General features: G+C 41.5%; 1 protein-coding gene across 4 annotated transcripts in view; it reads left to right on the top strand.

Moving 5' to 3' along the window:
* Window positions 1-21,259, top strand: part of SLC31A1 (solute carrier family 31 member 1) — a 170,009-nt gene extending 148,750 nt beyond the window's left edge. For all 4 annotated transcript variants that reach the window (XM_033960339.1, XM_033960338.1, XM_033960341.1 and 1 more), the window contains one exon: window positions 19,579-21,259. In XM_033960339.1, the coding sequence (XP_033816230.1) occupies window positions 19,579-19,780 (202 nt within the window). In that variant the 3' untranslated portion in view covers window positions 19,781-21,259. The remainder of the gene's footprint in view (window positions 1-19,578) is intronic.
* The last annotated feature ends 1,723 nt before the right edge of the window (window positions 21,260-22,982 follow it).

The following is a 22,982-nucleotide window of genomic DNA, read 5'->3' as shown; positions in this document are numbered from 1 at the left end:
TATGTCAATCTATTGGATTTTCTATATTCGCATATGCAGATGACATTCAGTTGATACATCCAATTGATCCTAACAACTTACAAGAAATAACAGCAATTAATGGAAAACTTGATCAAATTCATTATTGGCTAGATTCCAACAGACTAGCCTTGAATATTAATAAAACGAACACTATGCTTTTTCCATGGAAGGATTGCCCTAGACTACTTTCTCCCATCTCCATCAAGGGCATCCCTTTGCACATGGCTCACAATATTAGGATTCTCGGAGTGATATTTGATAATAAATTAACGTATCATGATCACATAAGTCATGTGGTCAAATCTACTTTCTATCGACTCCGACAAATTCGTTCAGTGGCAAAATTTTTATGTGCAAAATCTCTGAATATTTTAATTCATTCATTAGTAATTTCCAAAATTGATTATTGTAGTGCATTATTTAAAGGTATATCGCAGAAAGAAATCAGACGTCTGCAAATTATTCAGAACGCCTCTGTTAAAATAATTTATAAAGCCAAAAAATTCGATCATGTCTCTCCACTTCTCAAAAAAGCACATTGGCTCCCAGTTGCACACCGAATCTTATTTAAAATATGTCTGCTTACATTTAAATCATTATTATTTAAAACCCCCACTTTTATTTTTAGTTTTAATTCCTTATCATACTTCGAGACAGTTAAGATCGCAGGATCAACACTTATTGGCAGTGCCCTCACTGAAAGTTATCAATACAAGGAGTCACACCATTTTCTCAATAACAGCTCCTCAATCTTGGAATGATCTCCCACTATTTCTTCGAGAGGAAAGGAACCTAGATAAATTTAAATCCAAACTTAAGAGCTTCCTTTTTAATGATGCTTTTAATGCATAAATTTTATATCCTAAAAACTTTTTTACTTTTCACTTTTTATTCTATATATTAAATATACATTTTATTTGTTACCCTTCCTATTGTTTTTTCCTTAAATGTAATTAAATTAAATTAATATTGATTGTAACCCTTTAATAAACCTTCCTTTGCCTTGAAATGATATGTAGAAATTATGTATAGCAATGTCTGTAATTATTATTTTTAACTCACTTTGAATATTGTTTGTTATATTTGTCACCCCAATATGATTTCTAATGAGATTGTACATCGCCTAGGAAATGTGATAGGCGATTAATCAAATTTTTCTAATAAACTTGGAAACTTGGAGTGACTCACCCTGGTCACTCGCTCCTCCTCCTCCTCCTTCTGCTTGCATCAGTCTGCTCTTAAGCAGCTCAGAGCCAATCCCCTTCAGCCTGTAGCGGGGGATGGGCTTTGGTTCCAAAACAGCCTTTCTCTGCCTGGGTTTACTTGGTGCAGCTAAATTCCTTGTAGCTTCTCTAGTTGCCCTATAGCCTGACGGCTGCTGTTGACAGACTGCCTGCCTCTGTCCCACACCACTATTATTCTGAATATAGGGGCAAGAGAGGTCAGCCTCAAGTTGACCGCCAGAATCAACCTGGTCAGCTCTTCTGCACCGGATCTTACCAGAGTCAAGACTAGAGCTGATGCTGGGTTTGTCACACCCCATACACCTTATGACATATACCATCAACTATTTTAATTGCCTTCCTCTGGACCGACACAATATTATAAATGAGATCTCACCAGAGTTTTATACAGGGGCAACGATACCTCTTTCATACTGGCCATTTCTCTTCCTGTATACCCAAGCATCTTTCTAGCTTTCACTGTCACCTTTTCAACCAGTTTGGCCACCTTAAGATAATCGCATACTATCATACCAAGTCCCACTCCTCTTTCATGTACAAAAGTTCTTCACCCCTTAAACTGTACCATTCCCTTGGGTTTCTGCTTCCCAAATGCTTGACTTTGCATTTCTTAGCATTAAATCTTAGCTGCCAAATTTCAGACCATTCATCAAGCTTCGTTAGGTCCTTCCTTATGATTTCCATACCATCAGGGATGTGTACTCTATTGCAGATTATGGTGTCTCTGCAAAGAGGCAAATCTTACTAGTCAGCCCTTCAGCAACATCACTTACAAAAATGTTAAAAAGAACAGGCCCAAAAACAGAACCTTGATGCACACTACTGGTAACATCCCTATCCTCAGAGTGATCTCCATTGACTACTACCCTCTGTCGCCTTCCACTCATCCAATTCCTGACCCAGTCAGTCACGTTGGGGCCCATACCGAGAGCACTCAGTATATTTATTAGAAGCCTGTGTGGAACATTGTCAAAGGCTTTGCTAAAATCTAAATGCACCACATCTATCCAATTCTCCAGTCAACCATTCAAAGAAATTGTTCAAATTTGTCTTACAAGACCTGCCTGTAGTGAATCCATGTTGCCTCTGGTCGTTTAATCCACTGGATTCCAAAAACTGCACTATTCTCTGTTTTAAAAGCATTTCCATTAATTTACTTACCACAGAATTTAGACTTACCAGCATGTAGTTCCCTCCTTCTTTACTTAAGAACATAAGAAATGCCTCTGCTGGGTCAGACCCGAGGTCCATCGTGCCCAGCAGTCCGCTCACGCGGTGGCCCAACAGGTCCAGGACCTGTGCAGTAATCTTCTATCTATACCCCTCTATCCCCTTTTCCAGTAGGAATTTGTCCAATCCTTTCTTGAACCCCAGTACCGTACTCTGCCCTATTACGTCCTCTGCTTTTGTGGAAAGAGGCCACATCCGCCCTTCTCCGGTATCACTCCCAACTCTACAGAAGCATTGAAAAGGTCAACCACTATGGGATCTTGTAGCCAATTTGGCAAGATCTATAAACCCTCAGTTACAGCAGCTGAAAGGGAAACTTAATAGTCAAGAAATTGAGATTAAAAACTTAGACTGAAGTAGAGGATTCTAAAACTTCTGTACAGACTGTCCACCAAGAATTAAAAGCCTCCAAGCAAATCACTGAGACATTAATTAAGGACAATATTAATTTGAGAAGGAAGGTGGAGGCAATGGAGAACTTTTCCCGAAATAATAATCTTAGACTAATTAATTTCCCTAGGGCTTCAATGGTAGCTCCTAGGGAAATGTTGAAACGTTACATGTTGGAAGTATTGGAGGTTCCTGAGAAGTCAGTACCTCCATTCACACAGGTTTATTACCTTCCAAATATGGAACAAGACCAACAACAGCAACAGGAATTGGGACATGATTCAATTAACATATCAAATCTGTTTGAACTATCTGATAAAGAATTGGTGACCCCAGCAACTTTACTTCTAACAGTAGCCCTCGCACCAGATAAAAACTGGTTGCTGAGACTTTTCTTTAAAAACAAACAAAAAGAATTCCTAGGCCTTAAAATACAGATGTTCCCAGATTTGTCTAAAGATACACATATAAGGAAACATGAATTCTTACTAATGAAATCTGGTGTTACAGCCCTGGGGGTGACCTTTTACTTACGTCATCCATGCAAATGTGTAATTTATTGCCGATCTCATAAATTTGTTTTCTTTGAGCCGTCTCAACTGACAAAGTTTCTCTCAACGTCACACTTGGAGAAAGATGAGATCTGAGTGCTTTGTTAAAGGAAAGAGTGCCCTAGTCTCACCCAACTAGTTTATTGCCTGGGTAAATGTAATTTTCTTTAATATTCGCTTGCTACCCATTTTGGATCATCTTTGAGGACTTGAGTCAAAATTTAAGCTTATATTTAATTTCTTTTTATAATGTAATTCTTACTTTATTATTCTTTACATAAGAACATAAGAATTGCCATCTCCGGATCAGACCCATGGTCCATCGAGTCCGGCGATCCGCACACGTGGAGGCCCAGTCAGGTATACACCTGATTGTTCTAATCACCCATATCCCTCTATGCCTCTCATAAGGAGATGTGCATCTAATTTGCCTTTGAATCCTAGCACAGTGGATTCCTTAATAACCTCCTGTGGAAGAGCATTCCATGCGTCCACCACTCGCTGCGTAAAGCAGAACTTCCTGACATTTGTCCTGGACTTGTCACCCCTTAGCTTCAAACCATGTCCTCTTGTCCGTGTCACATTGGACAATGTAAATAATTTGTTTTTCTGCTCTATTTTATCGATGCCTTTCAGTATTTTGAACGTCTCTATCATGTCCCCTCGCAGCCTCCTCTTCTCAAGGGAGAACAATCCTAGTTTCTTGAGTCGTTCCTCATATTCCAATTTCTCCATACCTCTTATTAGTTTCGTTGCTCGTCTCTGCACCCTCTCCAGCAGTTTTATATCCTTCTTTAGGTTGGGAGACCAATGTTGTACACAGTATTCCAAGTGTGGTCTGACCATTGCTCTATAAAGCGGCATTATGACTTTCTCCGATCTACTCGTGATTCCTTTCTTTATCATGCCCAACATTCTGTTTGCTTTCTTTGCCGCTGCCGCACATTGTGCCGACGGCTTCAGGGTCCTATCAAGTTATGCTTGATTCATAATGAAACTCAATAAATATATAATAAATAAAAAAAAGGTCAACCAGCAGAACTGCCAGAAGTTCCCTAAGTTTATTCTCTCAAGACTACGGCGGAAGCTCAAGGCAGCCATTTCCTATGAGTGATCTGCATGGGGCAGGAGCGTGGGAAGATTGCTTCTGCCCCGAAAACTCGCTAGACCACCAGGTAAGGCTTAAGGGGGGGCTTACAGGGCTTAAAATAGCCGGGGGGAAGTGGGGGTTAGGGGCAGAACTAGCCCGAATATTATTCATATTTTTTTAAATATTTGCGGGCCGGCTCTGCCCCTAACCTCCGTGGATACGGAGGGAGAAGTGTAAAGTAGAAAAATACATAATTAAACAGCTACTTCAGCGCACCAAGGTTAAGTACATGCGTACCAACCTGACAAAATTTTAAAAGGGGGGATGGTAAAAGGGGGCACTAATGGTTATGCAGCGAAATCAAAAAAATCCAAGATAGATATTCATTGAGTAATAAGTACATAAGTAGTCGCCTCCGCCGGGGCAGACCAGAGGTCCATCTAGCCCGGCGGTCCGCTCACGCGGTGGCCCATCAGGCATATTGCCTGATCTGCGGTCCTTGACTAATTTTATGCCTACCTCAACACTTATCTCTAAACTTTCCACTGCTCTTATCTGTACCCCTCAATCCCTTTGTCCTCCAGGAACCTATCCAGGTCATCCTTGAAACCCTGTACTGTGCTATTTCTTATTACGGCCTCCGGAAGGGTGTTCCATGTGTCGACCACCCTCTGTGTGAAGAAGAATTTCCTTGCGTTTGTTTTAAACCTGTCCCCCTTCAATTTCATCGAGTGACCCCTTGTTCTTGTGGTTTCTTTCAAATTGAAAAATCTATCCTTGTCAACCTTTTCGATGCCCCTCAGGATCTTGAAGGTCTCTATCATATCTCCTCTGAGTCTCCGCTTTTCCAGGGAGAACAACCCCAGCTTCTTCAGTCTGTCAGTGTATGTAAGGTTCTCCATACCCTTAATCAGTTTAGTTGCTCTTCTCTGGACTCCCTCAAGCATTGCCATGTCCTTTTTGAGGTACGGTGACCAGTACTGTACACAGTATTCCAGGTGCGGGCGCACCATAGCCCGGTACAGTGGCAGGATGACTTCCTTCGTTCTGGTCGAGATACCCTTCTTAATGATACCTAACATTTGATTTGCTTTCCTCGAGGCTGTGGCGCATTGTGCCGACGCCTTCAGTGTTGTGTCTACCATCACTCCCAGGTCTCTTTCAAGGTTACTGACCCCTAGCATTGATCCCCCCATTTTGTAAGTGAACATCGGGTTCCTTCTCCCTATATGCATGACCTTGCATTTCCCTACATTGAAGCTCATTTGCCACTTTTTCGCCCATTCTTCCAATGTCGTAAGATCCCTTTGGAGATTCTCACAGTCTACCATGGTTTCAACCTTGCTGAATAGTTTGGTGTCATCTGCGAATTTGATGACCTCGCATTTTGTTCCCGCCTCCAGGTCGTCAATGAATATGTTAAACAGGAGCGGTCCCAGCACTGACCCTTGAGGAACCCCGCTCGTGACCCCTTGCCAGTCCGAGTAGTGGCCCTTTACACCAACCCTCTGCTTCCTGTCTGCCAGCCAGTTTTTGATCCATCGGTGGACCTCCCCTCTCACCCCGTGATTCCATAGCTTCTTGAGCAACCGCTCATGTGGTACCTTATCGAAGGCTTTTTGGAAGTCTAGGTAGATTATGTCTATGGGTTCACCTTTGTCCACCTGGTTATTTACCCCCTCAAAGAAGTACAATAAGTTTGTGAGGCACGACCTACCCTTGCAGAACCCATGCTGGCTCGACCTTAGCTGTCCATTTTTTTCGATATGGTCACAGATGCTGTCCTTGATCAGCGCCTCCATCATCTTTCCCGGGACCGATGTGAGGCTTACCGGCCTATAGTTTCCCGGGTCGCCCCTTGAACCCTTCTTGAAGATGGGCGTGACATTTGCTATTTTCCAGTCCTCCGGGATCTCTCCAGTTTTTAGGGATAGGTTGCATATTTGCTGAAGTGTCTCTGCTATTTCATTCCTTAATTCCTTGAGCACCCTTGGGTGAATGCCGTCCGGGCCTGGCGACTTGTCGCTCTTTAGCTTGTCTATCTGCCTGAGGACCTCCTCCTGGCTCACCTCTAATTGGACCAGCTTGCTATCTTGATCTCCATTTTCTATTTCCTCTGGTTCCGGAATGTTGGATGTGTCCTCCCTCGTGAAGACCGACGTAAAGAAGTCGTTTAACTTGTCCGCTATTTCTTTTTCCTCCCTCAATACTCCCTTTCTATCCCCATCATCCAAGGGCCCCACTTCCTCCCTCGCTGGTTGCTTTCCCTTTACGTACCTGAAGAATGATTTGAAATTTTTTGCCTCTCCCGCTAGTCTCTCTTCATATTCCCTCTTTGCTCTCCTAACCACTCGGTGGCATTCCTTTTGGCTTTCCTTGTGTTCCTTTTGGTTGGCCTGCGTTTGGTCCTGTTTCCATTTTTTGTACGATGCTTTCTTGTCACTGATCGCTTTTTTTACCGCAGCCGTTATCCATGCTGGGTTCTTAATTCGATTTTTCTTGCACTCTTTTCTGAACCTGGGGACGTACAGGTTCTGTGCTTCGTGCACCGTACATTTGAGCAGGGACCAGGCTCTTTCTACGGACTCTATCTCCCTTGTGCTGCCGTTGAGTTTCTTCCCCACCATTTTCCTCATTGCATCATAATTCCCTTTTCTGAAGTTGAGCGCTGTCGTTGTGGTTCTTTTCACCCTGGTTGATCCCAGTTCTAGTCTGCACTGGATCATATTGTGATCGCTGTTCCCCAGTGGGTCTAATACTGCTACTTCCTTTGCAGGTCCCCCCAGTCCACCGAAGATTAGATCAAGAGTGGCTACTCCTCGTGTAGGTTCCGTGACCAGCTGTTCTAGGAAGCAGTCCCTCATGGCTTCCAGGAATTTGGTCTCTCTCTCGCAACTTGAGTGCCCGATACTCCAGTCTATCCCAGGGTAGTTGAAGTCCCCCATCACCACCACACTTCCATTTTTGCATACCTGCCGCAGTTCCGTCTCCAGGTCCCGGTCGATTTCTTCCGATTGGCCAGGCAGACGATAGTATAGGCCCAATTTGATGTCTGCTCCAGATCCTCCTGGTAGTTTAACCCATATTGATTCCAAGCTTTCCGACCTTACTGTTGTTTCCATTTTGGTTGAGGGTATGGAGTCCTTTATGTATAGCGCTATTCCTCCACCCTTCTTGTGTGTTCTGTCTCTCCTGTAAAGTTTGTACCCTGGTATGACCACATCCCATTTATTGTCATCAGCCCACCATGTTTCTGTGATTCCAATTATATCCAGGGCTTTTTGACTGGCTATAATTTCCAGCTCTCCCATTTTGGCCCTGAGGCTCCTCGCATTTGTGTAGAGGCAATATAGGTCCTGATTTGTCGCCCGCCCTGCTGTTTTCTTTCCTTGGCTCGGCGCTCCCACCTGGCTTGCCTTTACTCGGTCCTCCACCTCCCGTGGCGTGTCTGTTCTACCCCCATCCAGTATCCCCTTTTTTGGATGGTCCCCTGGCTCTCCTGTTGCATCTGTGGGCCCTTTTTCTGAAGATTTCCACTTAGCCCTTTTGTCCAAAAGTTCCCTCCCAGTCCCTTTGTCCAAAAAGTCCCTCTCAGCCCCTTTGTCCCAGAGTTCCCAATCGGTCCTTTTACCAAAAAGTGTCCCCTCAGTCCCTTTGTCCAAGAATTTTCTCTCAGTCCCTTTGTCCATCAGATCCCACTCGGTCCCAAGCTCTCTTTTGCAATGTCCTTGCTCAGTATCATTTTTTGATACCAATGTCCGGTGTGTCGAGGCCAGATCGACTTCCGGCTTTCCCCTTCTCCTCAGTTTAAAGCTAGGTCTATGGCGTTTTGGATGTTTCTTGCCAGCTGCCTCGTCCCAGCTGTGCTCAGGTGCAGTCCATCTCTCCTGTAGAGCTTGTTCTTCCCCAAGAAGGTCGTCCAGTTTCGAACAAAGTGAAATCCCTCCTCCTCGCACCATCTCCTCAGCCATCCGTTCATTTCTTGTAGTTCGCTCTGTCTTCTTGCGTCTGCTCTCGGTACTGGCAGGATCTCCGAGAAGGCTATCCTCTTTGATCTCAGCTTCAGTTTCCGCCCCAGGATCCTGAACTGCTCTGTCAGTGTAGTCCGGTTGAAATGAAAGCCAAACAAAAAGCATTCTAAAATGTCACAAGAAAGAGATGAAAATCTGTCTTGTTCCCCGTTTTATCGTATCTGCTATTTTTTTTTTCCATTTGCATCTTTGCTTTCCTGACTATTCGACCTGCCTCTTAATTTTTCCAGATATTTTTGCCTGTCTTCCTCTTTCTCAATCTTTTGTAATATATCTTTTTCCTTACCTTCTCAGCTATTAGTTTTGAGAACCAAAGCAACCTTCTTTTCCTCTTGTACATACACTTCTCCCTCCGTATTCATGGTTTCAGCATTTGCGGTTTCGATTATTCACGGTTTTTAGCTTGCTGGTTCCTCCCCCCAAATTACATCAGCTTGCATAGAGAAATCACGGATTCCAAGCATTTACAGAGAAAAATTGCTGTTTCCTAGCACTTTCTTCACTGTGTTTTGCCTCTCCTTGAGGAACAGGCCAGGTCTCCCACCATGTTATTCGCGGTTTCACCACGTTATTCGCGGTTTCATCACATTCACAATGGTTTTTAATAGAAAACAGCAAATAATATATGAAAAAGTTATTCGCGGTTTTTCTGTATTTGCGGTTCTGTTAATCTCCTATCACAGCGAATACTGAGGGAGAAGTGTACTTTCTTTACAAAATAGTTTGTTACCCTTACAATAGCTCCTTTCAGTTTTGCCCACTGCTTTCCTACTTCTTCCAGATGTTACCATCTAGACAACAATTCCTTGACATAATCCCCTATCTGAATAAGGTGGGTTTTTTAAAAAGTTAAACCTTCACTTTTGAATGAGCCCCCTCTACACCTGGTGATCACTGGATGCGAAATGATTTAAGTTTCAAGTTTATTTAAAATTTTATATACCGCTTAAAATACAATTGTCTAAGCGGTATACAAAGCAAATAAAATATAAAATTTTTAAATCAGTGGGGTGGCGTGACTTAAGACATAAACAATGACAATACTAATTGATACATGTGGAGAGGGGGAGGAAATTGAATTTAAAATAAGAAAGAGAAACATTAACAGGTAAGTACAGTAGGAGGGATTTGCTCTTCAATATCATTCTTTACAGATAGGAGAGTTATAAATTGTAGGCATCTTTTAAATAGGAATGTTTTTAAATTTGATTTAAATTTGTTGGTAGAGGTTTCTTCACGCAGGTGTTGTGGTAGTGAATTCCAAAATGTTGGCGCTGTCACTGCGAAGTTCTTTTTCTGGTGGTGTCATAGAAAAGGTGACATAGGGAAGGAATATTCAGAAGATGTTGGTTACTAGATCAGAGTGTTCTAGAGGAGCAGTAAGGAATGATCAGCCTGTCCATGAATTCTGGGGAATGTAAGGTCTTAATTTTAAATGTGAGTAGTAAGAGTTTATAAGTGATTCTATGAGTGATTGGTAGCCAGTGTGATTTTATTAAAAGATGTATTACATGGTCAAATTTTTTTGCTTGTATATCAGTTTGATAGCTGTGTTCTAGATGATTTGCAGTCTTTTCAATTCTTTCTGACTTATTCATTGATACAATGAATTGCAATAGTCAAGTTGTGAGATTTCTAGGGAATGTAGTAAAATGTTAAGGGATGATGGTTTCTAGAAGATTGGAGATTGATCTCATCATTCTTAATCTTAAAAAACACTTAACCCCCCCCCCCCTTTAACTAAGGCGCGCTAGCTGTTTTAGCGCATGCTAAATATTAGCACGCGCTAAATGCTAACACATCCATAGAATATAATGGATGCGTTAGCAGTTAGCACGCTAAAACAGCTAGCGTGCCTTAGTAAAAGAACCCCTTAGTCTTAATCTTAAAAAACACTCTCTGACTACTGATGAAATGTTATCTTGTCATCGATGATAATATCAAGAGTTTTAATAGAATTAGATAACTGCTAGGCACTGTCAGTTTTCTATCCAACCCATAAGATCCCCAAGAAAAAAAAAAAAAAAATTGTATCCTCACTGGAAAATGTCCAGTAAAATCCTCTGTAATGTGATCATCACTGGAAATGTCCAGTCAAATCTTTTGTAATCCGCCTTGAACTGCAAGGTATAGGCGGAATAGAAATCCGTAATGTAATGTAATGTAATGTAATAACTGAATTGGAATAGATTTGAGACAGATGGAGAAATCAGATTTTCATTATTGTTCCATGAAAATATCAACCCTTTTGATTTGGCTCATTTTTTTGTTTTTTGTTGATATTCTAAATATCTTGTGAGTCAGTTAGATCTATTGGGTGAATCAGTTAGATGTCATCAGTGTAAGTACAGACAGTGAAGCCTATTGATTGTGCAACTGTAAGTAGAGGAGATGTGAAAATGTTGAATAGCAGAGGAGAGAGAATAGATTCATGTGGTATACCATAATGGAAGCAATCTAATGTGGTTTGACCTCAAAATACTTGAGAGGTACAATTTGAGAAAAATGAGGAGAACCAGTTATAAGCTGTTTCTGTCAGTCCTATGGAAGTAAGTCTATTTAACAAGAGTTGATGATCTACTGCGTCAAAGGCAGCTGATAGATCTAATGATACAAGTAGGACAGTTTTTCTTTATCTAGGAGACTAAGAATTGATGATGTGAGTCATATCAGAGTGTTCGGTTGAGTAATATTTTCTGAATCCAGTTTGGTTTGGATGAAGGATGTTGTTTTTTCTGTGAAGTCGGAGAGCAGATTAAAAGATTATGTACTTATCCTGGTAAGATCTTTTCCAGTAGATAGGTGAGACATTCTAGACCATAGAGTTATTTCCCTTTACCTGCATGGACTGCAGAAGAAAACCATTCCAGGTTTTCCACTCCGCCTCTAGAGTATTTCACAGGTTAGCTGAGCTCCTTCCGTCAGTACCCAAGCATGAAAGGACACTCACATCCATGAAGTAGAAGCACCTGTAACGACAGGCTAAACATTGTTCTGCTCAACATAGGCTTCAAAGGAGCTCAGGAACTACTCCCCGAATAGGGTGAACTTATGTACAATTAACTCCCAGCCCCTAAGGGCTAACCAGTCTCCATGAAACAAGATGGTAACAGCAAAGGAGACTGAAATGTAACAATTAAGTCTGAATTCTGAATCTGATAACTGAAAGCAGGCACAGCAAGAACAGGGCACGGAGTCTAGAATGTCTCACCTTGAGAATGACACGGTGACTGTTACCTGCAGCTAGCCACGGGTAGCTGCGGATAACCCTCCAAAACGGGGATTTTTTAAAAACCTGGTCGCCGCAGGTACAAGGACAAGGCCATTCACCACCCCGTAGAGCGGTGAATGGCCTTGTCCCCGCAGTTAACTGAGGGAATGTGCGCAAAATCTCCGATAATGCGGTCCAGCAGCCCCCTCCCTTCTTCCTCCCAAATGCAGTCCGGACATCTCTCTCCCTCCTTCCTTCCTTTCCCTTTCCCTTATCTGGCGATGTTTATTTTTCTCTCAATAAGCAGCTGGAGCCTTGAAGTTGCATGCGGCTGCTGGAAAGTTCTCCTCTGATGCAACTTCCTGTTTCCGGTTGCATCAGAGGAGAACTTTCCGGCAGCCACATGCAACTTCAAGGCTCCGGCTGCTTATTGAGAGAAAAATAAACATTGCCAGAGAAGGGAAAGGGAAGGAACGGAGGAAGATGCTCGGACCGCGGTGAGCTGGATGGAGGAAGGGAGGAGGCTGTAAACAGATTCTAAGGGAAAAAATTTAAACTACTAACCACTTCTGGGGTTGTACAAAAAATGTTTTTTTCACTGACTTGGATTGTATGGTGATACTATGGTTTAACTACTAACAGTGAGCCTTATAATTTGTAGGTTTACTACTAACAGATCACTACAAGACAATTGTTAAAGGCTTAAACTAAGATCACTTCTTGTCATCTTGAAATCTACCCAGCGATGCTGTTCATTAATTTTGTTCAAGTGAATGTGATTGCTACAAGCAGAAGACGTTCTAAGATCTAAGTAGAGGTGCAGGTAGGAAGCTGTCTGTTGATTTTGCAGCTGTAAGAGCTCCAGGAGCAGGAAATGTGGGAGGGAGGGAGGGGGCTGCTAAACTGCATGAAGGGTGCTGAAGGGAAGGGGGGAGAGGAACAGACGCTGAAGGGAAATGAGGAAGAGAGAGAGCGAAGAAGACGCTTAATGAAAGTGGGTAGGAGAGAGAGGGGAGAAGATGCTGAAGGAAAGTGGTTAGAGAGTGGAACAGACACTGAAGGGAACTGGATGGAAGGAGGGGGATAAAGAAAAAAAACAAAAAACACATGCTGGATTGGGAAGGCAGATGCCAGATCTGAGGGGAGGACAGGAGGAGAGAGATGCTAAAAAACCACCTGGGGAGGGAAGGGAAGACAGAGATGCCAGACTATGGGGGGAGTGGATAGAAGAAGATGGGTGCCAGACCAAAGGGGGGGTGCAGGGAGAGGCACAGTAACAGAGCAGATACCATATGGAAGAGGTAGAGAGAAGGCAGACAGTGGATGGAACGAAGAGAATGACAAGAAGATGAGGAAAGCAGAAACCAGACAACAAAGGTAGAAAAAAAATTATATTTCTTTTATTTTTTATTGCTTTAGGATAAAGTAGTATATTAGTTATGTTGATAAACATTTGTACACAAAATCAAGAAAGACAAAAAAAAAACCAACTGAAAAATCAAAAATGATAAACAACAAAAATGTGGGGTGAAATAACTATTACCAAAGATCATAAATAATTTATTAATTAATACCGAAAAGAGTGGTAAGGCTGAGCTTTCATTCAAAATATAAAACTCATTTATGGTGAGACCTCAGAAATTCATTCCCCAACTCACTATAGGGCAGGCTAAGCTGATCCATTTGGGGGATTAATTTATCAATCACCGGTCAATCACCACCTCCAACCTTGATGCAAAATCTTATCGTGTTAAAACAATAAATATTGTAAATATTATAAATATTCTGTAAACATTGTAAGTGTGGAACTTAGCTTTGAACAGCAATGAAACTTCACAATCGTGATCTCAATGTGGCCCGTTTCTCCCATGGTTTTGTCAGGAGATCAAGAAAAATAACTATAACTGAACATGTTCCAACCACATTTAATGTACAGTGACCAATTGGCAGAAAGCTTAATTTGACCCTTGCCCCTATGCAATCATCCTCATTAGGACTTGTGCTCCATGAAGACCACGAGAACTTCTGCCCTGTAATGGCGTCAGCATGAAAAAAACGTTGTGGCAAGACTAAAGTGGCACAGGTGCTCATCCCTCCAGATAACATTCTTTTGTCCTTCAAGTTGTTATTTTAACAAAGCCTCCATTCTAAAGAATGACATGGGGAAAACATTTGTCCCCATCTCTGCGAACTTATTTTATTAATGTATAAAAAGAAACAATATTCTGTACAATTGTCATTTTATAAATCACAAATACAGAGCAAGGATCAACAAAACCCCTGTCTCCCCTCTCCTTCCCTTCACAAATATCCCCTCCACTATTGAGAAAACTGAAGTCAAATACTACAGAATGCTACATAGAAAAATCAAGCTAACAACATACTTCAGTCACACATGGCAGGAATAGTGCTAGGGGAGTGCAACTAGGGTAACTACCCCCGGTCAGATCCCTAAGCCAGCTGGAAGCTAAAGAAGCACAGCCTGGGCTTTGCAGTCCCCGGTTATATCTTAACACTAACTCTAGCAGGATACATATTTCAAATCTGATATATTCTAATCACAAAAGAGAAAATAATTTTTTCTACCTTTTGTTGTCAGTTCATTTTATTCTTCACATCACATTGGTCTCAGGCTCTAGTTTCTGTTTCCGTCTGTCTATTCTTAATTCACTCGCCAGGGTCTCCTGACCATTTGTCATGTCTTCTTTCTCCATGCTCACCATTCATCTTCCATCTCTGTGTATGTTTCCCCCATGTTCAACAAGCATCTCTCTTATCTATGTCCTATACTTCCCTTTCTAGTATTTCCCCTGTGCCCATCTCCCTGCCTTCATTATTTCACGATCTATGATACTCCCCCCCAAAATTCACAGAGGTTACGTTCCAGGAGCACCCGCAAACTTCAAAAAACCGCGAATATTGGATGCGGGGATTGGAGGTGGAAGAGGACTGCAGGGGCAGCGGCTCGCCACTTTGCTGCTTTTTTTTTTTTTAACTTAGATCTCGCCGGAGGTGCCAAGGACTTCTACCCATCTGCAGTTAGCTGCCGATCTGCTCTGCCTCCTGCCGTCTTGTGCTTTTGGGACTTTCTCTGGAGTCATTGTAATCTAAAAACACGCACAGAAAAAATCCGCAAATGACTCATTCCACGAATTCGGAACTGCAAATTTGCAGGGGTATACTGTATCCTCCTCCTCCTGTGTATAGTATCACTCCTCTATATCCCTATTCCCTGCCTGTCCAGCATCTTCCTTCTGCGTTCTCATTCTCTTCTGTGTCCATATACCCTCCCATGTCTAGCATTACCCCTCTGTGTCCATATCCTACGCCCATGCAGATGCATCATTCCCCTTTTTGTCCCTGTTCCTATTCTCCCATCTATGCCCACATTTCCCCTCATTTTGTATATCTCCCTTGTCCAACTTCTCCCCTCTCTTACTCCCTTACACCAATGTGTGTCTCACTCTTTCCTCTCTCCCTCTGCTATGTTCAATATATCACTCACTCTTCCTTCCCCAGTCCCCAGACCATTTCCAGCAACTTTCTAGCTAGTCCATGTGCTGCAGTCCAAGCAGCTCTCTCCCGCCTTCGCAAGTGCAGCAGGCCCCCCCCCCCCCCCAACTCGCTTTTCCAGGAGTCCCCCCTCCCTCCCTATCATGGGACAAACAGCTTTGCACCCACCTTCGCTCCCGATGGTGGATGGCAAAAAAAAGGCTGGTAGGCCCAACCTGGGAGATGCAAAGGGAGAGTCACACTCGCAGGTTTGTTGTTGCTGGGGGTTTTTTGTGCCACCCACCATCTCTTGTTTTTGTCAGGAATCCACTGCCAATGGGGAGTGAGCATTGGTTGTGAAGCACGTGGAAGCTCTGAATCCTTCCAAAGACCAGCCTTCCTCAGCTGGCTATGAGCTTCTTGGAGGGTTTTAGCTCTGTACAATTTCCTACTGATCGTAAAAGATAGTTCAAAAGGAAACTGCCATTTATATTTTAAGCACTCTGCTGTAGTAAAGCAGTGACTTCTAAAATTCCTTCTTCTTTGAAGAGTAACTACCAGATATCCTGATAGAACTCAACTTTAGCATTCTTGTATGTGATTTTTTTTTTTTTTTTTTAATCTTTCTAGCCAGGTTCAGTAATCTCTCTTTCAGAGTGGAAGCATACCATAGTATCATGTGGCAAGTTTAATATCCATTTCTTTAAATAATTCAGACAGGTCCTTGTGGAGGATTTGCGGACACAACTCCTGCACTATCGGGAATACCCGCTCTTTCCCTTTGATTTCGGGATACCCCCAAGGTGTAATTTATTCCATCTTGAGTAGTTTTTTTAGATCTTCACTTTTTTTTCAGAGCAGTAACAGTAGAGCCAATAATATCCACAAAATCCACTGTCTCTCACAGGACATGTGATCATCTAGCTGAGTTTCCATCTCCACCACTCTGTAGCACAGATCTTTTAAGCCACCATAGAGGTCTGCAGTCAGGGCTTTTAACTCCCAAGCGAAGGTGACAGCATCTTGCTGTAATGCATATTTGAGGTCTTTTAACATAGGTTTTAAGTCCCCTTTAGTAAGAGGGGGACTGATTGGCTAATGGATCAATCTTCTCCTGGTCGAAGTCCAGCAAGGCTGCATCAGGAGACTCAAACACCTCTTCGTGCATGTTGATGCCATATGGTTATCCTCTCTCCCCACTGCTGAAAAATAGTGTTTTATCTTGCTTCTTCACCATAACTAGTAGCTACCAAAAGAATGTCTCACTTCTGCTGTGAATAAAATCACTAAACACAAAATTTTAGGAACTATAAAGGGGTTGTGTTTAAACGTCTCTAACATATCTCCCCTCTCCTGCCTTTCCTCAAAAATAGCATAGTTGAAGGGATGGTGTAGTATAAACCTCCCTTAGGTACCTTCTATACCAATATGATTTATCAAGTGAATTCTCCAGGCCCTCAGAGGTGCCACCAAAAGTTCAATAAACTTTCATAACCTTTGGTTTTATGCCCCCTATCGTCATCGGGTCCCTGGTATATTAGTTAAAGATGTGCAATGCTTATTTAGTATGTTTTCAATAAGTTAAATAAATTAAATAGGTTATAAAGTGCAGTTTACTTAACTTGGGTGGTTAGCCAAGAGGGACAAAGTCGCCAACATGTTTCACCCTGTTTGGGTTTCCTCAGGGCACAATCCCTCAAAACTATATTGTGCCCTGAGGAAACCCAAACAGGGTGAAACATGTTGGCGACTTTGTCCCTCTTGGCTAACCACCCAAGTTAAGTAAACTGCACTTTATAACCTATTTAATTTATTTAACTTATTGAAAACATACTAAATAAGCATTGCACATCTTTAACTAATATACCAGGGACCCGATGACAATAGGGGGCATAAAGCCAAAGGTTATGAAAGTTTATTGAACTTTTGGTGGCACCTCTGAGGGCCTGGAGAATTCACTTGATAAATCATATTGGTATAGAAGGTACCTAGGGGAGGTTTATACTACACCATCCCTTCAACTATGCTATAGAATTCATCCTTCTATAAAGAATTCGTATATTCTAAGCCTTATACAGTAATTTCCTCAAAAATATACATATTGACAAATTTCAAATTACCTCCCGTTTATTTTATTTGTTTGTTTTTGTTATTAGTTATTATTTATTTTATTCATATTTCATATCACAGTTGTATTTAAGGCCTGCACTAAAATTTGATTGATTTATTAATATTTTCTTTCTTTCTTTTTAATAATCTTTATTCATTTTTACATCTTACAACAAGTGTATCAATAAATTGACAATTGAAATTAAGTACATCACTTGAATTTCTTTCATATTTAACAGTAATACATAAAATTTAACCCCTTCCCTCCCACCCTTACCATAACATATTTTCCTACGTTCCGATTCTTTTCCTGCTCTCATTTTCTTCTCTTTCTTTTAATTTGAACCTAATATTGTCTACACTTTCTACTCTTATTTGTACAAAGTTCTCATCATTACTTTCTAGGCACCTTAGCATAGATTGTGATCCCTATCTGGGACAGATAGGGAGATCTTGTGTGCCATACTTCCTCATGGTTTAACCAATTTTAATGTCATATTGTCACCTTGTATTCTTTTGTATACCGCCATGAACTGAAAGGCATATGTGCGGTATATAAATAAAGAATTATGTTATGTTATGTTATATTGAGATCTTCAAGTCTGTTCCCATACACTTTGTGATGAAGACTATTAACCATTTTAGTGGTTGTCTTCTGGATGGGCTCCATCCAGAATTGTATGCAGTATTCTAAATGAGGTCTCACCAGACTCTTAAATAAGAGCATCATTTTCCTACTGTCCATTCCACTCTCTATGTATCCAAGCATCCTTCAAGCTTTCATTGTCGCCTTTTCTACCTGTTTGGCCATCTTAAGATCAGATATGCTCATACCCAAATCCTGTTCCTCCATATTGAAAATGACTTGTTGCGAGTTCCAGTGGCAGTCTTGTGAGATTGCCATGGAAACTTGAGGCAGCCATTTTTGGTACACAGTTCACTGCTCCTGCCCCAGCTTGGCACTGGACCACCATGGCTGTAAAGTAGGCCTGGAAAAAGGGGGGGGGGGGGGTGTGGACTGTGGTTTTACAACAGGAGGGAAGGAGGAAATGAGTGGGTATTTCCTGCTTGGGTGGGGGGGGAGGCAAGCCTGCCACAGCTGAACACTTTAGGAAAGGGAGTGAACGACAAGAATGCTAGATGCTTTGGGGAGGGAAGGAATAAAAAAGAGAACTACAGTGGTACCTTGGATTACGAGCATAATCTGTTCCAGGAGCATGCTCGTAATCCAAAATGCTCGTTTATCAAAGCGAGTTTCCCCATAGGAAATAATGGAAACTCGCTTTGATAAATGTCCCCCCCCCGAGAACCGGCATTGCTCCCCCTAATGCCACCTCTGAGATCCGGCACCCCCCCCCGACACAATTGGGTATCCCCCGCCACGTTCAGAACGTGAACTCGCAGGCCTTGAGCATGCGCAGATGCTTAAGGCCCAGCAGAAGAGGAGGATGATCTTCAGGCACCAAACACAGGACATGCCGGTGCCGGTGCCCAGATGACTGTAAGAAGCGGCGGAGGGGTGCACGATCGCGGCATGGGGGTGCACGATCGCGGGGGGAGGGTGTCCGATCGTGGGGGGCGCTCGTAAATTGAGCCATGTTTGGTTTCCGAAGCGCCGATTTTACAAATGTTTTGCTCGTCTTGCAAAACACTCGCAAACTGGTGCATTCGTAAACCGAGGTACCACTGTACTTTAATACAAACCATCAGTTTATATTAGAGGTAACATTTTTTATTGTTTCATATGTGTATGACCCTTGATCAGAAGGGAAACCAGACGTTATTTGGATGGGTTTATATTAGAGTATATACTGTACTTACCTGTAGTAGGTGTTCTCCAAGGATAGCAGGCTTGGAATCCTCACAAATCCATTCTCCTCTCCAAAACATTGTATTCTGTTTATGTTTGAAATGGGCTAGTAAGATCCCAGGCATGAACAGGCACATATTTCTGGTAAAACACACTCAAAATGTATGGAAAAGTGCCAGAGAGATGTTTACATGCAGGTTTTATCAAATTATATTACCCATATCTGAAGATTCCTATCCAGTGCTCCTTTCGGAATACCCTGCAACTGTGTTTTCTGGTGGTTAAATCAAAGCTATCACAGCTACAAAGAATTCTTTGTATTAGTAATATCTTAAAACACTGTGCTCCAGGGTTTTAGAACGATTATTTTAGGTTGTGCTGTGCTTTTGTTTCCCCCAGGCAACAGATGCTGAGCCTGCCTCACCTGCTTCAGACCGTGCTTCACATAGTTCAGGTGGTTATAAGTTACTTCCTCATGCTGATCTTCATGACATATAATGGATACCTCTGCATTGCTGTGGCTGCAGGTGCTGGCACTGGCTACTTCTTCTTCAGCTGGAAGAAAGCTGTGGTGGTGGACATCACCGAGCACTGTCATTAACGCTAGACATTGAACAGGACCTTGCCTTCTATCTCTGTCCATGCTCTAGCAGTGGCCAGTGAACAATCAAGGATCTGTACTGAATCTCCTACATCGATAATTTGTTTTTCCTTGAATTTGGATAAATTTGCATAGTATCTGTATGTAGTTGCAGTCTGATGCTCAGTCTGCCTTTCTTTGCAGTGCATAGAATATCTGCAGTTAAACATGCTTATTTTATTTTGTATAAATGAAATGATGAGTTGGATTAGGAGATTAGATTCACTGCTCCATTTGATTACAGAAGAGAGAGGATTGTGGTTTTCCTCTCTGTTTGGTATCTGAAAGGGACCTGATGCGTTTGGGGGTTTTTCCACAATTACATAGTTGCCATATTTTCTTTTATATATATAGTGATTTTTGTTTTAGAAGAGATAATGTAAGAAAGTGAGCCTAATGGAAATCTTGTGCAGTTCCAAATGAAAATGATAACGGAGATGGATGAACATTTTAATAAAGGATTTCTGTAGAAAACTAAGGTTTCAATGTGAACAAGTAAACTCTCTTAAACTAAAAGGGTACTTTATTTGAATTTTAACAGGCTGTGAGAATATCTACATAAATGTGAGGCAGCATATGATTCCCTCTATCTTCAGAATTTTATTTCTAGAATGAACTTTGTGTCTGAAGACTTTATAAAGAGCTATGGCAGCAGCAGTGGTTCAGATTCAGACATCACACTTGATACATGTAAAGTGTCACTATAGCACAAGCAGAGATGTACTGTACATGTATTTAAAAAGAGATTAGATTCTTGCCTTGCTAATATCTTTTCTAGAAGATACGTGTGTCATTCTGGACGATGGGTAATATCCCCATGCGCATGAGCCATTCAGAAGGAATCCACTCCAGCTTTTGAATCCCTCTTCCTTCACTAGAGGGTTCCGATGATGTACCAAAGCAGGCAATAGCTCTATATAGAAACACATGTGAAGGAGGGGTACAGGGAAACTCCCCAAACTACAACTCTGTTCTGCTCTGACATTGCCATTAAACAGGGAAAACGTCAAAACAATCATGCCAATCAGAAATATTTATGGAGCTCAAGTACTCCCTATGTGTTACAGCAATAGATTATTCTTTATATCCTTAAGGTCTGACTGATATCCAAATTGCCAAAATCACTAAATATATTAATTCACTCTTTAATTATTGCTAAACTTGATTACTATAACTCTTTTTATTAATAAATATCACATAAAAAGAAAAGAAGCGCTTTCATAACGGAAAAAAATATGATCATGTCACTCCTTTTCTGATTAAATCTCACTGGCTCCCAGTTAATCACCGTATTACTTTTAAAATTTTACTCTTAGTATTTAAAACCTTTTCCACTAATGAACCTCAATTTATTAATAAATTACTTATTCCTTATAGTACATTGCGTTCTCTCCAGTCCACTAATCAAAAGCTCATAGTAGTCCCCTCTTTGAAAGTTATCAGAACTCGACGACATGATTTGTCCACAACTTTGGAATACTTTGCCTCAGCATGTAAGAGGAAAATGATCTGAGTCATTTTAAAAGTAATTTAAAGAGTTTTCTTTTTAAAGATGCTTTTAATTTTTAGATTATGTCCAAATTTTATATTAGTTTCCTTCCAGGTTTCTACTTTTCCCTCCCTAATGTTCTTTCCATCAGGGTTCTCCTCTGTACTTTAAAGCATTGAATTGTAGTTCTGTCCCTTCTTACCTTGTGTACTGATTAGTCTGTAAGTCTGTTGGTCTAACCCATCATTTTTAAAATTTAAATGGTATGTCTAAATATATGTTTATTTTTTATTAATGTATCTCGCTTAGTAAATCTAAATAAGCGATTCATCAAATTAAAATAAACTTGAAACTGGACTTGGACTTTCTGATTATTATTAGGCAGGCGCAGGAGATAACTGACAGGGCGGGGGTCCAGAATGACACATGTATCTACTAGAAAAGATATTAGCAAGGTAAGAACCTAATCTCTTTTTCTAGTGCAATAGATGTATCATTCTGGATGGGCGGGATGTAAAAAAGCAGTCCCAGAAATCTAGGTTGGGACCACTATGCTGCCTTGTACTACTGAGGACCCAAAGGCAGATTCCTTTCTTGCTGCTACATCCACTCTGTAAAACTTGGAAAATGTATGTAGAGTGGACCAAGTCTCTGCCCTACAAATCTCAGGAGAGACTGCCTGAGCTTCTGCCCATGAAGAAGGCATGCTTCTAGTCAAATGCGCCTTTGTAAAGACTGGTGACTATTTTCTACAGGCAATATGCTGAAGAAATGGCTCTATAAATCCATCTGGAAATTGTGGCCTTGGAAGCCGGTGTGCAGTGTCTAGCCTGACCAGGGAGTACAAAAAGATGGTCTTACAGCCTGACCTCATTGGTGACCTCAAGATTTCACAGAAGCACCCTTCTCACTTCCAACGTTTCAGAATCTGGTCCTTCTTTCTTGAACCTGTGGATTGGAACACTGACAATCTGACCTCCTGATTGACATGGAAAGCTAAAACAACCTTTGGCAAAAAGGATGGAACTGTGTGCAAAGAAACTCCTTGAACTTGAGGAAATGCTCTCTGCAAGAAAAAGCCTGTAGCTCCGAGACTCTTCTCACTGATGAAATAGCCACAAGAAAAACCATCATGAGCATCAGATCCATCAAGGCAGCTTTCTTTAGTGCCTCATATAGAGCCTAACTGAGGCCTTGTAAAACCAAGGTTCCTTGAAGGAAATGGGTATTTTACCGGTGTCCTTAGCTGCAGCTTCCCCTTTTGGAATCTGGCTATGTCCAGATGAGATGCTAATGAAGCGTTGTGCTTGGACTTGGAGGGATGCCACTGTAAACCCCTTGTCCCTGCAGGAAGGCTAATACCACAGAGATTGGAGCAGAGAAAGATTCTGCCTTCTCTTTAGAATTAAATCTTTTTTATAAGCGAACAAGAGAACACTGAACAGTACAAAATATACAATATCAATTTTGAAAAAGTTAAAAACCTGGTTGTTTTCACAACAGTTAATTTGATTTTAGCTGTCAAATAGTAATTTTAAGCAATTCAACATACTTTTTTTCTAACTTTTTCCATCCATCTAATTAACCAATTTCTGTTTTTATCCCACAGTTTTTACTTATGTTTCATTTTTTAACAAACTTTAAACCGAATCGAGCTCCTTAGGGAGTAGATTC

The sequence above is a fragment of the Geotrypetes seraphini genome, chromosome 10 (assembly GCF_902459505.1).
Source record: "Geotrypetes seraphini chromosome 10, aGeoSer1.1, whole genome shotgun sequence".
In the NCBI taxonomy this organism is placed as follows: domain Eukaryota; kingdom Metazoa; phylum Chordata; class Amphibia; order Gymnophiona; family Dermophiidae; genus Geotrypetes; species Geotrypetes seraphini.
This window is presented reverse-complemented; position numbering and strand designations above follow the sequence as displayed.